Genomic DNA, 16,072 nt, shown 5'->3' with positions numbered 1-16,072 from the left:
TACTTTCAGTTGATGTTAAAAAAATCATTCAATCAATCAATGAAAATAATTACAGTGGGCAGAGAGTAGTGTAGAGAGGTAATAGATCAGGTTTCTGCAGAACATTCCCATCTGCGCTCCAGAGACGTCCGGTCACTGGCCCGCTGCCTGCAGTCCTAAACCCGTTCCGCCTGTTCTCTGACTAGAGACCGCAGTGGCTGCAAGGCCGGTCCGTGTTGTCCGCCTCCCATTGGTTCTGGACTCACTCACACACACACAGCGCACAGTGGCCTCCTTATGAAGAGACGTCACACGATCACAGGCTACGGGTCTTGTGGTTGAAGTGCACAAAATGGTTTGTTTCATGCATCACGGAGCAGACAGGAGGAGACGGCACTAGGCCCAACTGGACACACTGTAAAACTTTTCACTGTAAAATTACAATTGAATACTTGAAGCAGTTTCACCAGTACGGTACTATTTGTTTACAGTAATATTACTGTGTAATATATAGCGTACAGTTAAATACACAATCAGAATTTCGCAGTCAATTTAGGCCTACATCAAAGTCTTACAGTGCAGAGAGGGGATGTGGCATAATACTGTGGCAAGCAGCACGGGAAGGACGAGACGGGAGCCCAGGTTCAGCAATTATACAACTCTCGCCCTAAACGACTCCGAGAGTTGCCTTTATTCGACGCACACATGACACACCAAAACACAATCAACATAACTAATTAACATAACCGTCGGTGTCGGTAATAATAACTCACTATTGTAACACTAACCCACCCATTTAGACAACCCCCAATGTCTCTGCCGCAAAGCACAGTGTTTAAACTAAAAGCACATGTTGCAACAACTAGGAGTGGGACATAAATGGACTTGTGATTTCGCCTCGTAGGACGTCACAATAAATGTACGTTGTCTGATCAGCGGACATTGACCGATGGGCCGCTGACACCGCTAATCAAAGGGATCGTCTGTCAGTAAATTGTGCAACTGATCCTTCGCTGTCAGTCGCCTGGGAACCCACTGAGAACCTCAGACCAGACCCCCCACAGAGAAGGATCCTGCAAGCTGCATGATGGTGCTCTGTGTTAACGCAGTGACAGTCGCGCTCTCGTGCGCGTTGTTTAGTCTTTCTGCGTGTGCAGAAACTCAAGGTAAGTCAGCGACATTTGATTTTATTTGATTGAGTGCATATAAAATACCAGCGATTCACAATCCAGGGTTTCCGTGATCATCATGGATCCTTCATAATTATTATGATTTATTTATCAGCCTCTGTTTAATGTTTTGATACAATTTGAATTATGATAATCATACCAATAGGAATATTTCGCTTTCAATCTGCCGACCCTTACCCTAGATACCGCTGATTATGCAATAGGCCTACCTTAAGAAAAAATACTTCCTGATAAATGACTCAAATCCACCACCCTGAACGCAAAATGAGCCTATATTACCAAACGCAAACGGACCATGCTGTGTGTGGACGCAGGTTTTACCACCATATGCATGTTATATTCTTATTCATGCATTATCCAGAGACGTTTGCATTTACAAAAGTGCAATAACAATTCAACGAACCATCTCGCCCTGAAAGATCAGACGTGAGAACATGGGAAAGGCCAGCAATCCGCAGACGAGCTGACAGAGAGTGGCTCCGGCGCGGCATGTTTGTCACTAATTTACCATTCAATACAAGTAGATAAGATAAGACTTATATGGTCACGAACGGTTCTCTCCGTGGCGTTGACAGTAGCGCGACGAGGAGGTATTAATGGGTGACTGAGTCCTGGTCGCTTGTTGCTGCTGTCTTAAGGTCAGATTGTAGAGCACTCAAGTTAGTAAGTAGGTCAAGCGTTAAACTAACTAAAGTTTTATGTTAAACCAATTAAAAGAAGGAATTGTGAAACAATATACGTGCTATTTTATTGTTATAACTGATTCATAGGTCATTCCCAAGTCTAATGGGAATAGAAAATGAAAACGACAAATTACCCATAATGCATACGCTGATGCAGTTCTGTGGAGAGACCCGGCCCAAGTATGGACAACATGCTCCTCATTATAGATTCACACCACTATAAGCTCTGCTAGGACTTGTAGCCCATTCCTATTAACACGTGAGAGAGGAACTGCCATTGGTCCGGAGATGAGACGCACCTGTTGAGGAGGCTCCACCACACCTGACCCCACCTGGTCAAACAGCCCAACAATAAGCCCCGACAGCAGGGCTTCGTTCTGCTCTAAAGGCCCCTTCAGTTCATACAGCAGAGGACAGGCGTGTCAAATGGTAAAAGGATTGCATTTATACAGCGCTGTTCTAACCATTGGCCACTCAAAGCGCTTTACAGTGCTGCTTAATATTCGCCCATTCATGCTAACATTCACACACCGACGGCGGAGTCGGTAGTTAGGGTGAGGTGTCTTGCTCAGGGACACCTCGTCACTCAGCTCAGGAGGAGCCAGGGATCGAACTAGCAACCCTCCGGTTACCAGCCAACCCGCTTCACCTCCTGAGCCACATCATGCCACCCTGTGCCATCAACATGTGACCGCTAACCCGATCAGAGGAGGCACGCATGTATCAGGCCTCTAACAAAGAGAGGGCGTCCTCTACTGCAAACCACACTACCAGCTGAAGCAGAGGCTGGACTCCATTGAGACAATCTGCAGTTTGCACTATGGTCAGTCTAGACCAGGGGTCGGCAACTGGCGGCCCGCGGGCCAGTTATGCAAAGCTGCAAACTTGTCGCTTTTCGGCGACAATCGCCGTTTTCTTGGTGGGGGGGGGGGGGGGTCCAGAATTGCGAACAATTATTGGATCATTCTTATAATTGACATTTCTCTGGGCCAATCGGAATCTCAGCACTTGCTTCAGAATCTTTCTTATAATTGACATTTCTCTGGGCCAATCGGAATCTTGAAGCACACAGCGCCAACTGAGCTCGCCATTGGATGAGGCGGTCGCCTGGCTACCGCGCATGCATGCGGCCAAACAACGCGAAACACTCTTCTAGAGGGATGTTCCACGAACGGAGGTTTAACAAACACTGAGTTAACGCTGAACTCTAGGTTGATTTACCCAGTGCCGACTAACCCAGAGTTTTCGGTTCCACAGCAGCGGTTATGCATTAGTTCAACCAACTCGGGGTTGGTTAACACAGGGTTGTGCGCGTCACCGCCAAACCTAAAAAGACGTGATGTATGGATCATGGAAACCCTGTTCGAAATGGCGAAACGGGCCGCTTATTTCAATGAAATGGAACTTCAGGTTCTCCTGGGGAGCTATGACGAGGAGAAGGACATTATCACAAGAAAAGGGAACGCTAAAGCCTCTGCAACCCGGAGAACCAAAGCCTGGCAGCGGATCGCTGACCGCGTAAATGCGTAGTTACGCGTCAAAAGCATGATCGTTAATATTTGAGCCATGAATATATAAATATCCCAGTTAAGCATTCTTAAAGATCCTACCACATAAAAAAATATGTACTCCGATGGCTTCCAAGCGGTCAGCGGATCAAGTAGGCCTATAAAAATGAAGTATAAAAAACATACAAACTGGTAAGCTTTTCCCACCATCGTATTGGTATAAATTTAAATAAGCAATTTTTTTAAGCCAATCGTGAAAAGGCCGACAGTCGGTAGACTGGATCTGGCCCTCAAATTGTCTTGACCCCGGTGGAGGAGCTGTTAATAAACATAAATTCAGGGCGCCCTGGCATGGAGGGGGTAGGCCTACCTGGCCTAACTGGTTGAATGTAGGTTTTTGTGTTTTCTTTTATTTTAGATTTTTTTTGCCTTCGAAGTAACACATGCAAACCATGTGCTTGCCACAGCGCATACTATTCCAAGTGTTTCTTTTTTTGGTAACTGGGTAGAAAACCTAAAAGTGACAATTCATCAACTTCACAGAATAATAATAGTTTTTTGTCTCTCCAATAATAAGTAAAAATAATAATAATAAAAAAAATATTTTTTATAAGCCTCAAGGATGTTTTGACATTGATTTTTGATAAAGTATGCTGAGTTTTGTTAAGTCACGCTCAGACTAGTGTTATTTGTATATTACAATAAAAAAAAAATCCCCCCGTGACTGTCAGGGTGTGTGTGTTTCCCTGTGTTTCCCTCCTGTGTTGATTACTGTTCCTCCTGAGGGAAACACACACACCCTGACAGTGACACTGTCACCTTTTTTCCTCTGAGGAGTTTGCAGGTCTGGTTATGGCCCGCGGGCCGCCAGTTGCCGACCCCTAGACTTACCATAGATAATATATAAAATGGATGAAGCATCCGAGGCAGACCTCAGTTATTCCAAATGCATCCAATTCTCTTGGCTTATGAGCGTTGCCATCTTGTCATAGTTTGACTCGGCCTCGTTTCCTCTAACCACAAAAGGGCATTGATGTGACGCCAAGGGGAGGGAGATACGCTCATCTATGTGACGTACACCGAATTAGCTCGTAGCTCATTCGTTTTTAAACGATCGGTCGATACAGTTGACCGCAGAGCAAGGCATCCTGGCACCGGAATGAAGAATAGGAATGAACGCAGTCGAGGTCAAGATGACGGAGATAGCATGCTAATCCTGAAAACTAGCCTCCGAGTGGAGGTGAGAGTCAGCGGCTAGCTGTCACTCAAGAGGCCGCGCCCCTAATTATTCATACATTTTAACCTCCAATAAAATAAAAACTAGCCTGCTAAAAAAGGATTCACCCCCCTCAGTGTTGTCATGGTGATATGAACAAAAAATACTGATTAGAATGTTTTTTCGGACCAGGCTGTAAATAAGTTTAATAAGACTGAAAACAGCCTGTTTAACAAGGGAGAAAACGAAGAATTGCTCCCTTTTGGTACCACCTCGTAGTGGCCACCCGGTGCTACTGCAATGTCTGTCACTTCCGCATTGGATGCTGGTAGAACTCGCAGTGGTTGGGGCTTGGCCTAGACACTCGTGCCCACTGCAGAGTGTCTGGACACCTCGCCCTGACCGTGTCCGACGAGCTTGCAGTCACCTTGCGTGGCTGACTCCGCCGTCGGTGTGTGAATGGGTGAATGTGAGGCGGCGTTGTAAAGCGCTCTGAGTCTAACCCCGGCTGCCTTCTCTCCAAGGGCCCGTGGTGAAGGCGGCGCTGGGGGCCCTGAGGGGCCGGTACGTCGGGGTCAAAGGTCAGGAGGCCGACGTCCAGGCCTTCATGGGCGTCCCCTTCGCCAAGCCCCCCGTGGGCCCGCTGAGGTTCAGCGCCCCCCAGCCCGCGGACGGGTGGGAGGGCGTGAGGGAGGCCACCAAGGAGCCCAACATGTAAGGAGTGGGCACGCAGACACACACACACACACACACTCACACACACACACACACACACACACACACACACACACACACACACACACACACACAAACACACACACGGGAGTGAGCACACACACACACACACACACACACATTCAAACACACACACACGCACACACACACACACACACACACACGGGACTGAGCACACACACACACACACACATTTGATTACTTTATTTGGAATGACCAATACTACAACACCATAGCATCCAAACACACACAAACACACACACAGGAGTGAGCACATACAGGAGTGAGCACACACACACACACAAACAGGAGTGATCACATACAGGGGTGAGCAGACAAGCAAACAGGAGTGAGCATACACTAAGAGGAGTGATTAGTAACAGGAGTGAGCAGAAACAGGAGTGAGCGGAAACAGGAGTGAGCGGGCACAAACGGGAGTGACCCCAAATTAAATGTGAAATGTGACAATATTGGCTTCAAATCAGGAGGTTAATATTTGTTATTTGGAAACGTTGACCGATACTTCATACATGATGAGGAGTAGTCGTACAAGCTTCACCAGTTTGTCCCAGCTGTATTGTATTTCGTCATCTTGTCAGAAACCAAATTAGGCCTCAGTTGACCTCGAAGCCTTATCCCCGAGCATGAGGAATGAATCTCTCTGTGTTCTCCAACAGGTGCCTTCAGAGCAAAGACCTCCTGGAAGGCCTGATGACGCTCCTCTCCATGAAGGTGGAGCTCCCGGACGTGTCTGAGGACTGCCTCTACCTCAACGTCTTCGCTCCCTCGCACGCCGCCCCGGGCTCCGACCTGCCGGTAAGAGTCCTGGGGGAGGACAGGTCCATGCTGTACCCCGACCACGTCTAAGGGTCCTGGGGGAGGACAGGTCCATGCTGTTCCCCCGACCACGTCTAAGGGTCCTGGGGGAGGACAGGTCCATGCTGTACCCCGACCACGTCTAAGGGTCCTGGGGGAGGACAGGTCCATGCTGTACCGCGACCACGTCTAAGGGTCCTGGGGGAGGACAGGTCCATGCTGTACCCCGACCACGTCCAAGAGTCCTGGGGGAGGACAGGTCCATGCTGTACCCCGACCACGTCCAAGAGTCCTGGGGGAGGACAGGTCCATGCTGTACCCCGACCACGTCTAAGGGTCCTGGGGGAGGACAGGTCCATGCTGTACCGCGACCACGTCTCCAATGTAGTTTATTTGATTTGAATGCTCACTATAACGGCCATGCTAGGTACCATTTTAAGTGTTTGATCTGTGACGGTGGAGTCGTACACCATCACACAATAAAGGGAGTCAAACAGAATACAGTTTTAAATCATAAAGGTAATTTATTTGATATAAACAAGGTGAAACAAATGTCTAGGGACAGTTGGTTTACCTGCAAGGATATCTGATGAAAGAATTGGATCAAGCAAAGTGGCCATGTGAAAGAGTAAGGCAGTAGAGGGCCCGCATCCACTCAAAGGGTGCCACTGAAGGGTGCCACTGAAGGAGGGTGAAAACCTGCTCATCTAACCCCACCCTCAGTGCTCAGTTGTGGTCAGTTAGGTCATTGTGACTCCGAGGCCCATCCCTGCCCTTGCAGTGGCAGCTTTGACCCAAAGGGGGCGCAGGGGGTTGACACTGATCTCAAAGTAGAGCTACAGGTCTGGTGGGTGTGGTGGAGGCTGACTGGTTAGTGTGGTGGGGGCTGACTGGTTGGTGTGGTGGGGGCTGACTGGTTAGTGTGGTGGGGGCTGACTGGTTAGTGTGGTGGAGGCTGACTGGTTGGTGTGGTGGGGGCTGACTGGTTAGTGTGGTGGGGGCTGACTGGTTGGTGTGGTGGGGGCTGACTGGTCAGTGTGGTGGGGGCTGACTGGTTGGTGTGGTGTGTGTTGGGGGTCCCTCTGTAGGTGATGGTGTGGATCCACGGCGGGGCCTTCACCAGCGGCGGGGCCACAATCTACGAGGGCTCGGGCCTGGCGGCCTACCAGGACGTGGTGGTGGTTGTCCTCCAGTACCGCCTGGGGCTGCTGGGCTTCCTCAGGTGAGGTCAGAGTTCAGAGGTCAGAGGTCAGGAGATCAGGAGACGGACCGGACGGAGCCTCCCCAAAGTTAAAAAATCAGGAAAAACAATAACACAAATATAAATACATTTACATTAAACCTTTTAACAGACGCTTTTATCCCAAGTGACTTGGAATAAGTACATTCTTCAGATGAAAGAGAAAAAACAATACATCGCTGTCGGCACAATAAGGCTGTTCATAGAACCGAGTGCAAAAATAGAAACAAATGTAATCAAGGCTTTGTAGTGGTAAAAACAACAAGATGTTACCTATTTGGCCGTCAATAAGGGTTAGGAGCGGTAGCTTAGCAGAACAACTAACGTAGCTCAACTAAACGGTGTGTTCCCACATCTCTGGACTCAGGGAGCTACCGCCCGGTCGCCCTGATGGAGTCAAATCAAAGACTAGTATAGTCCAGCAGAGTCTGTCAGGTGTGTCATCAGCAGCCTGTGTCGGTCCCTCCCCCAGCACCGGAGACGGGGCGGTCCCCGGGAACCTGGGCCTGCTGGACCAGGTGGAGGCGCTGCGCTGGGTCCAGCAGAACATCCGGGCCTTCGGAGGGGACCCCGGCCTGGTCACCATCTTCGGGGAGTCCGCGGGGGGCATCAGTGTCTCGCTGCTGGTCAGAGCTCCTCCACCTACACACACGCTCACGCTGTTGTTTGAGGATGATGTGCACAGAGTACGGTCGGGTGGATCATGCTGACCGCCCCCCCCACCCCCCCCCCTCACGGCTTCAGGGCTAACCCATGTGGGCGAGCACCGGTCCAACACGGTCGCTAACAACCGTCATAATTGTAATAATAAAAACCTTCGATTTCGATAGCGCTTTTCTAAATACTCACCTTTACTGAGTGAACAAAACATGATAAGAATTTAATGAGAACGTATGTAAGTAAAAATATTAAAAAAATTAAATAAAGAGAAAGGGGAGGGAAGGGAAGGAGGTTTTGTGGTGAAAGCGATCTTAAAAAGGTGGGTCTTCATGTGGCCGGCCGCCCCACACTGCCAATGTGGGGGTTGTTGTGTTGGTGGTGATGGGTTCAGTGTGCGACTGGTCTGACATGGATGTTTTGTCTCTGCCCTGCGGCCTCTAGACGATCTCTCCGATGTCCGCCGGGCTGTTCAAGCACGCCATCGCACAGAGCGGCACCGCGGCGATGGAATTGCTGGTGTCCGACCAACCACAGCTAATGACCCAGGTACCTCTTATGCACACAGGGGAACTAATCAGGTTAAAGGTGCAGTATGGACGTTTTGTAGGTTTAGCTCAATTGAAAAAGGCAAACTTACCTACATCACCTTTAATGTGTGTATGTCTATGTGTTTGTGTGTGTGTGTGTGTGTGTGTGTGTGTGTGTGTGTGTGTGTGTGTGTGTGTGTGTGTGTGTGTGTGTGTGTGTCTGTGTGTGTGTCTGTGTACAGTATACAGCATACTTGTATATTTATAACAACAGCTGCCTACTCTTTTTCATGACTAGATGGTAGCCAACAAATTAGGCTGTGATGCCAGCCCTGAGACGATTACCAGATGTTTGAAGAACATGGACTCCAATGCATTCCTGGCTCTAATGACTGTGAGTCCTGAAAGGTTAAACACTTTGGTTCAGGATTGATCTACTGGCACACGGTGAAACACAGTGTGAACAGGTAACGACTGTCTGACTGCCCTTTGGCAGTGTTAACAGATTGGGCAAGATTTTCCATCCAATCTGGCAACCCCAAGGGCATTGTTGCCAGATTTGGCCAGATTTCCCTTCCAATCTGGCAACCCCAAGGGCAGTGTTGCCAGATTGGGCCAGATTTCCCTTCCAATCTGGCAACCCCAAGGGCAGTGTTACCAGATTGGGCCAGATTTCCCTTCCAATCTGCCAACCCCAAGGGCAGTGTTGCCAGATTGGGCCAGATTTCCCACCAAATCTGCCAACCCTGGCTGCAGACTCTAACATCCCGTTCTCCTCCAGGACCCGACGCTGAGGTTCCCGGTGACTGTGGATGGACTCTTCCTGACAGACAAAGTGAACAAGATCTACCGGGACCACCGGGTCCCCCCGATCCCCTTCATGACGGGGCTCAACAGTGACGAGGGCGGCTGGCTGCTGCCTTCTGTGAGTCCACGACCGTTTGTGTGTAACGGAGGAGGCGTGGTCGGACGTCCTGGGGTTGGATTTATCAAAATTGTGGGGCTTATTTTGTGTGTTTTAGGGTTGCACTGGTATCCACGTTTTTTTCTTTTTATTAAATGAATTAACTAATTAAATAAGTTAATTAGCACTAAATCAACATATACAAATAAGTTGGTGTTAGTTATTCTATAGCAGAATATTCTGGGCATTTCAATTCCTCAGCTACGTAATGAATAAAAAATTATGTATAAAATCAAATGTAGACTGAAACGCTAAGAGAATAACGATGGGAAACCGGCCATTTTGTCTCTTTGTTTAGATCAGGGGTCAGCAACCCTAGGCACGCGTGCCACCACTGGCACGGGGCAGCATAATCATTGGCACACTTAAAAAAAAAAAAAAAAAAAAACTTTTTATTTTTATTTTATTATTAAAAAAATTCACAGCACAATGCAGCAGCATAATCATTACTACCGATTTTGCACTTTATTCTGTTTTGGGATCAATTAATAGTTTTTAAACCTATATTGTGAGTGATAGAAAAGAAAATATTTAAAATATAGTTGCAAGTGGTGTTGTTGCTGTATGCATCGCCTTCAAATGGTTTTGCATAGCTGTACATGTCTTAAAGATAGCTATTGATGTGGATGGTTTCAACATTCTCATATATTCTCGTCAGAATTCAGCTTCATTTTTTATATATTGTTGCTTAAGGCACACTCATTAACGAGGACATTTCAAACTGGCACTGCATGTTGAAAAGGTTGCTGACCCCTGGTTTAGATGTTTTGCCCCCCGAACTGGACCGAGGGGATGGACAGAGAGCAGACCATGGCCATGATGGGAGTGTTCTACCCGGAGGTGAGTGGCCATACTGGGAGTGTTCCACCAGGAGGTGAGTGGCCATACTGGGAGTGTTCCACCCGCTTTGCTTGCTAGCTTGGTACTGGGAAGAACTAGGATGCACTGGAGAAAGAAAAGCTGCATCTCTTTGCTTTGTTTACTGTTGATATGATAGCTAGCCATGTTAGCTCCTAGCTCATAATTGTAGCGATAACTTGTTATTATACAACCATGATGGATACAGTGTAAACGCAGAAAAAAAGATTACAGTTGTGAAAGCAATCGATTGTCTAATAATCTAAGCTTCAGTCCTGGGTTGTGGTTCCAGTGTGGATATGACATTGGAATATAAAAGGGATCTCTTGTGTGTGTTTTCCAGCCCAAAGATAAACCCCTACTGGACATTTTGGAGGAGGAATACTTAGGAACAACTGAGGATCGAAATGAAATCCGAAAGGGTTTCACCAAAATGCTAGGAGACATGATTTTCACCATCCCAGGCATCACCACAGCCAAAGCCCACAGAGGTCAGCGTGAAGAGGACTACGTTCTTTTAATAATAATAATACATTTAATTTAGAGGCGCCTTTCAAGACACCCAAGGTCACCATCTTTTGCATTTACATTGCTGTTTACTTAATTTTGTTCTTCCTATTACTGATTTATCTTCTTAACTCTACAACTGTCTCGACTTTCTACTGTGACATTTACATTTACCGTCACAATTACATTTTAATCAACATTTACTTGTAGGGCATTTAACAGACACTTTTATCCAAAGCTACTTACAATAAGTACATTAATCTGAAGAAAGAGAAGTAACAATATGTCGCTGTTGGTACAGTATTGCTGCGACACATCCTATCTGCTCTATGTTATCTTTGTATTATCTGTTCAGATGTTATGTTATTATCTGCTCACATGTTGTCCCAACCCGTGTGTGTCCGTCTCAGATGTTATGTTATATATGCTCACATGTTGTCCCTCCCTCCCTGTGTGTTTCCGTCTCAGATGCTGGGGCCCCAGTCTACCTGTACCAGTTCCATCATGCCCCCCAGTTCCTCAAGGAGAAGCGGCCCAGCTTCGTGGGCGCCGACCACGGGGATGAGATCTTCCTGGTGTTGGGATTCTGCTTCACCACCACCCACGCCCAGCTGGCCGGTGAGTAGGCCGCCATTCGGAAGGTTCTAGAAATAATCGAATCAAATAAGTGTTGATGAACTTTGGCAGTTGAGCGGCCGGCCATCTTGGTTCCATTGTGGGATTACAACTATCTTGGAACTATCTTGGGGGGGGGGGGGGGGGGGGGGAATGTGAATTCCCCCCGGAGCAAAGCCCGTAATGCACCCTTCATTTACATTACACTTAGCAGACGCTTTTATCCAAAGCAACCTAATTCCAGCGAAGTGAGTACATTTTTTCAGACAAACAATATATCTCTGTCAGTACAGTAAGGACGTTCATAGAACCAGGTACCAAGAACTAACAATCTCTAGGTTAACCCATTACATGTATACAACATAGATAGCTTGGATGAGATGCTACACGACTCCAAGTACTATTTAAAACTGCCAGGACGTACAACGTACAATAAGTGCGTACATTAAGTGCCAGGAAGTACAACCTTACCATAAGTGCATAATGGCGCATTTCCACTGCAGGGTGCGGAACGGATCGGATCGCAAAGGTGCGGGTCGGATCGCGTTTCCACCGCCAAAAGTGGGCGTGACCCGGACTTTGCCGTACCCGTTCCGACCCCATTCTAGGGACTCCTCCGTTGCGGTACCCAAAACGAGACCAGACGCCTGAAAGGGTACCCTGGAATTCTAGCTACACCCCCCCTCCGTTGATTGGTCGACAGAATCGTCACTTCCGGGTGACGCGGGGATAAAAACAAACAAACAGTAGCCTCAAGGTATTATTCTTTACAATTAACATGTCGCGTAAAAAGCTTGCTTGGGCGAACAAGGAGGTGGAGACGTTCGTCTGCATTCTTGCGGAGGAAGACGTTGTTTACGATGTTTACGTAGCTGCCGCGGCGATTGACATCCGGCCTACCACCAAGGGTACTGTCGGCAGTGGAAACGCGACCTCGGAACTGAGCTGGGCTATACTGCCCCCTCCCTACCGCACCTTTGCGATCCGATCCGTTCCGCACCCTGCAGTGGAAATGGGGCATAAGAGGGGTGTTTTGAGGGGGAGGGTAAGAAGAAGGGGTGGTGGGGGGTAAGGGGGGGGGCTATACAGACTCCAGGTGAAGCTGTGCCTCTGATCATCCTACTGCACCCGTAGGTGCCTGCACAGCAGAGGAGCTGCAGCTGTCCAAACTGCTGATGTCCTACTGGGGGAACTTCGCCCGCACAGGGTAGGAACAACACCTCCAAGCTTCTCCATGGAAAAACACCCAATGTCTCCCTCACTTAGAGGAGGACTTTGTCATGTCTACAGTCCGAGACATTTTGATTTAACCGAATAGGCCTGCATTGAAAATATGCTTTGTTTCAACTCGAATGGCTAGTTGTTTAACTAATGATATTTTGTAGCTTTGTAACCATGTTTTACCATCTATTATTTTACATTATCGATTCTAGAAAACGTGCTTTGTCCTGCCAAACACAAACATACAATTCCACACTACTTCAACTCGCAATTTCAAATGAATACAACTTCAGCTATATTCATGTTAGGGTTGCGGCGGTATACGGTATTATCGGTGTCACCGGTGTTGCACACCGGCAACACTAAGTTATTTTTTTCAGTAATAAAAAAAAAATTCAGTAAAAATGAATAATATAATCATAATTAAGAAAATTAAAATGTACAGAATAGGCCACAGTTCTGCTCTGTGCGGGAGAATTGTCGCGCCGAGAATTGACATGCTTCCTTACAAGACCGGTAACCATAGCAACGCCGGTAAACAAACCCCCGCAAAGCCCAATCCCTACGTGAGCTCCCCACGCTACGGCCATCCGGAGACGCACAGAGCTTTTGGCCGTGATATTATGATATATAAAATTATGTTATACTGGTATTATGTGTAGAACGTTATAAGACGCAGAGAATTGGCTCGCTGCCAGCCGCTGTCACCGAGTGTGAGAGGAGAGTTGACGGAGAAGATGGCGGTTGACCTATAGTTTCAAAGTTAATACCGTTTATACCGGTAATACCGGTGTTGACACGAGCGTATTACTCGGTGTGAAAATGTCCACACCGCGGCAACCCTAATTCATGTCAATCACCATTTCAAGTGACATGGACTGAGATGTCCCCCCCCCCACCCCTGTGTCCAGGAGTCCAGGCGGCCCCGGTCTGGTCCCCTGGCCCCAGTACGGGCCCCAGGAGAACTACCTGTCCATCGACATAAAGCAGGAGGTGCGGCAGCACCTGGCCAGCGACGTGTACGCCTTCTTCACCAAAACCATCCCGGAGAAGCTGAGCGCCGCCCAGAAGAAGAACGGCCAATCGGAGCACCCGGAGCTGTAGCCACGGGCAACGCGACCGCATCACCAGGAAGTGGTGACCATGCATCTCGGGGATTAATGATGTGCCTTGTTGAGCTGTTTATGTTGATTATTGTGTTATTGTGCACATTGTTAACATGGATTCTTCAAAAGAAAACATTCGAAAAAAAAAAATATTACAGAAAAATCACAAACGTATCACAGTTCGGAGGGAACACTATGAAAATCAATTTAAAGAAGGGACAAAATAATCGAGTAGTGTGTGTTATCTTGAGTTCAAATGTACCTCTCCGTTCAATATGGTTCTGTGAGCCGGATTGTTTTATTTCTTGGACTGAATGTTGGAAGTTAGATCAGATGAAGTTTGAATGAATGAATTATCCGTAAGGTCTCAAGAATGACTAACAGATTTAGTCAAGGTAAGGTCTCAAGAATGACTAACAGATTGACATTTATTTTTTAATGATTTCTAATAAAAAAATATTTTAAGAAGGGGCCTTTGTGTTAATTTGATGAAACAGATATTTGAATACTGTAGTTGATTATATTTCTTTGCAGATGGTTGATGCTAAGAGGCGCATGATGGCTCCAAGAATATTTTGGGATTCTAGACAAAGAAATCACTATGGCAACAAGAACGATGCATGTTCAGAGGTTTGAGTTCAGGAGCTGAAGAAGAGCAACGTCAACACACATCTACTGGACCAATAGCAGGTTGGTCCTGATTATCTTCGAGTTTTGGTGTATGAATGCGATTTAATATCGGAGATGTGAGCGAAATCAAAACATTACCGGAAATGTATTGTGGCGACCGTGGGTGTGGTCGCTGAGTTCAGGGTGCCGCAAGGGATCCTGGGGGGGCTAGGACCATCGCAAATTGGACTTCTTGCACTGTCACACCAAAATTGTACCGGGGCGAAAATTGTAATCTGCGTTCGAAACATAACGTCATCGTTCTACACGATTGTCCGTTGCCAGGCAGCTTTCAAAAAAACATTCGCGCTCATGTTGCCAAAGACGAAATAACATAATACAGATAACACTTGTTTTTACTTTATATTTGTATTGTATTGAATTTAGCTAGCAACGAGTGTTTAAAGTGTATCATAGTCTAGCTAGCTTGTGCTAATACACTCAGTTTACTAGCTAAATGCGATTAAACAATTAAATACAATACAAATATAAAGTTAGCAACGCTAATAAATGTCATTTGTAAAATAAGTGTTATCAGTTAAATGTTATTTCGTCTTGTGACGCTCAATGAATGTGCGCGAATGTTCTACATGTTCATGAACCTTCCTACGTAATTTTCGTTTCACCCCCGGTACAATTTTGGTATGACAGCGCCCTCCTAGGTAGAGACATTATTGCCGCTTTTCCACTGCATGGTACCAGCTCGACACGACTCGACTCAGCTCGCATTTTTTGCGTTTCCACCGCGGTACCATGGTATCTGGTACCTGAAGTGGCTGCTTTTTCTAGTACCTACTCGCTCTAGGTTCCAAGCGAGCTGAGCCGATGCTAAAAGGTGACGTCGGCAGACGGCCGGCGACTGATTGGCCAGAGAGTGTGACGAAGTCACGAGAGCGACATGGCAACCATGCTGGTAACATCCATAGCAGCGCCGCAGCCAACATGTTCCACTTCTCCAACTTCTTCAACATGCCAGCTAATAATAGTAATGTGATCGATGTCCTCCATTGTTGTTATGTGGGTTCTGTCCATGTGTGGGTTGCGTATGTGTTGTTTGCGTCGCGTACACAAATACGTCACGGCCCTTTCGCGCAGCCGACCCCGCCCACGTCCAGGAGGTACTATTTGCGGTGGAAAAGCACCCGTGCTGCTACCGTGTCGAGTCGTGTCGTGTCGAGTCGAGCTACATGTGCGGTGGAAAAGCGGCAATTGTGTGGTGGGGTTTGTTTGTCTATGGGTGGGTTAGCGTTGCTGTGTGGGTTGAGTTATTGTTCCCAACACCGTCACCGAGACGTTTATGTTAATTACTCATATTGAGTGAGTTTTGGTGTATATGTGTGTTCATTAAAGGCAACTATCGTTGTCGTGCGGTGTAAGGGGCGCGAGAGTTGCATAACTGCTTAACCTGGGCTCCCGTCTCGTCCTTCCCGTGCTGCTCGCCACATCGGTGTCAGAAGTGGGATTGGCCTGCGCTCGCGGTGAGGGACTCGAGAACGACGGTCAAGCCCATGGCGAACGACGCACCCTGCGCTATTGGAGTGCAGCGCCCACCTGTGGCCACGACCGGAAGGGCCGGAG

The 16,072-nt window shown here is 47.5% G+C and overlaps 1 protein-coding gene across 1 annotated transcript; it reads left to right on the top strand.

The window, feature by feature from the left end:
• The first annotated feature begins 841 nt into the window (after window positions 1–841).
• Window positions 842–14,179, top strand: LOC132458851 (cocaine esterase-like). Its single transcript, XM_060053192.1, has 13 exons — window positions 842–1,145; window positions 5,101–5,290; window positions 5,989–6,127; window positions 7,216–7,349; window positions 7,840–7,993; window positions 8,469–8,573; window positions 8,853–8,948; window positions 9,336–9,479; window positions 10,281–10,358; window positions 10,720–10,867; window positions 11,352–11,501; window positions 12,633–12,705; window positions 13,631–14,179. The coding sequence occupies exons 1-13, from the start codon at window positions 1,064–1,066 to the stop codon at window positions 13,821–13,823; spliced, it is 1,686 nt and encodes a 561-aa protein (XP_059909175.1). The 5' UTR covers window positions 842–1,063; the 3' UTR covers window positions 13,824–14,179.
• Window positions 14,180–16,072: the final 1,893 nt, after the last annotated feature.

This window comes from Gadus macrocephalus, chromosome 1, assembly GCF_031168955.1.
Source record: "Gadus macrocephalus chromosome 1, ASM3116895v1".
Lineage (NCBI taxonomy): Eukaryota > Metazoa > Chordata > Actinopteri > Gadiformes > Gadidae > Gadus > Gadus macrocephalus.
The sequence above is the reverse complement of the archived record's forward strand: the minus strand, read 5'-3'. Positions and strand labels throughout refer to the sequence as shown.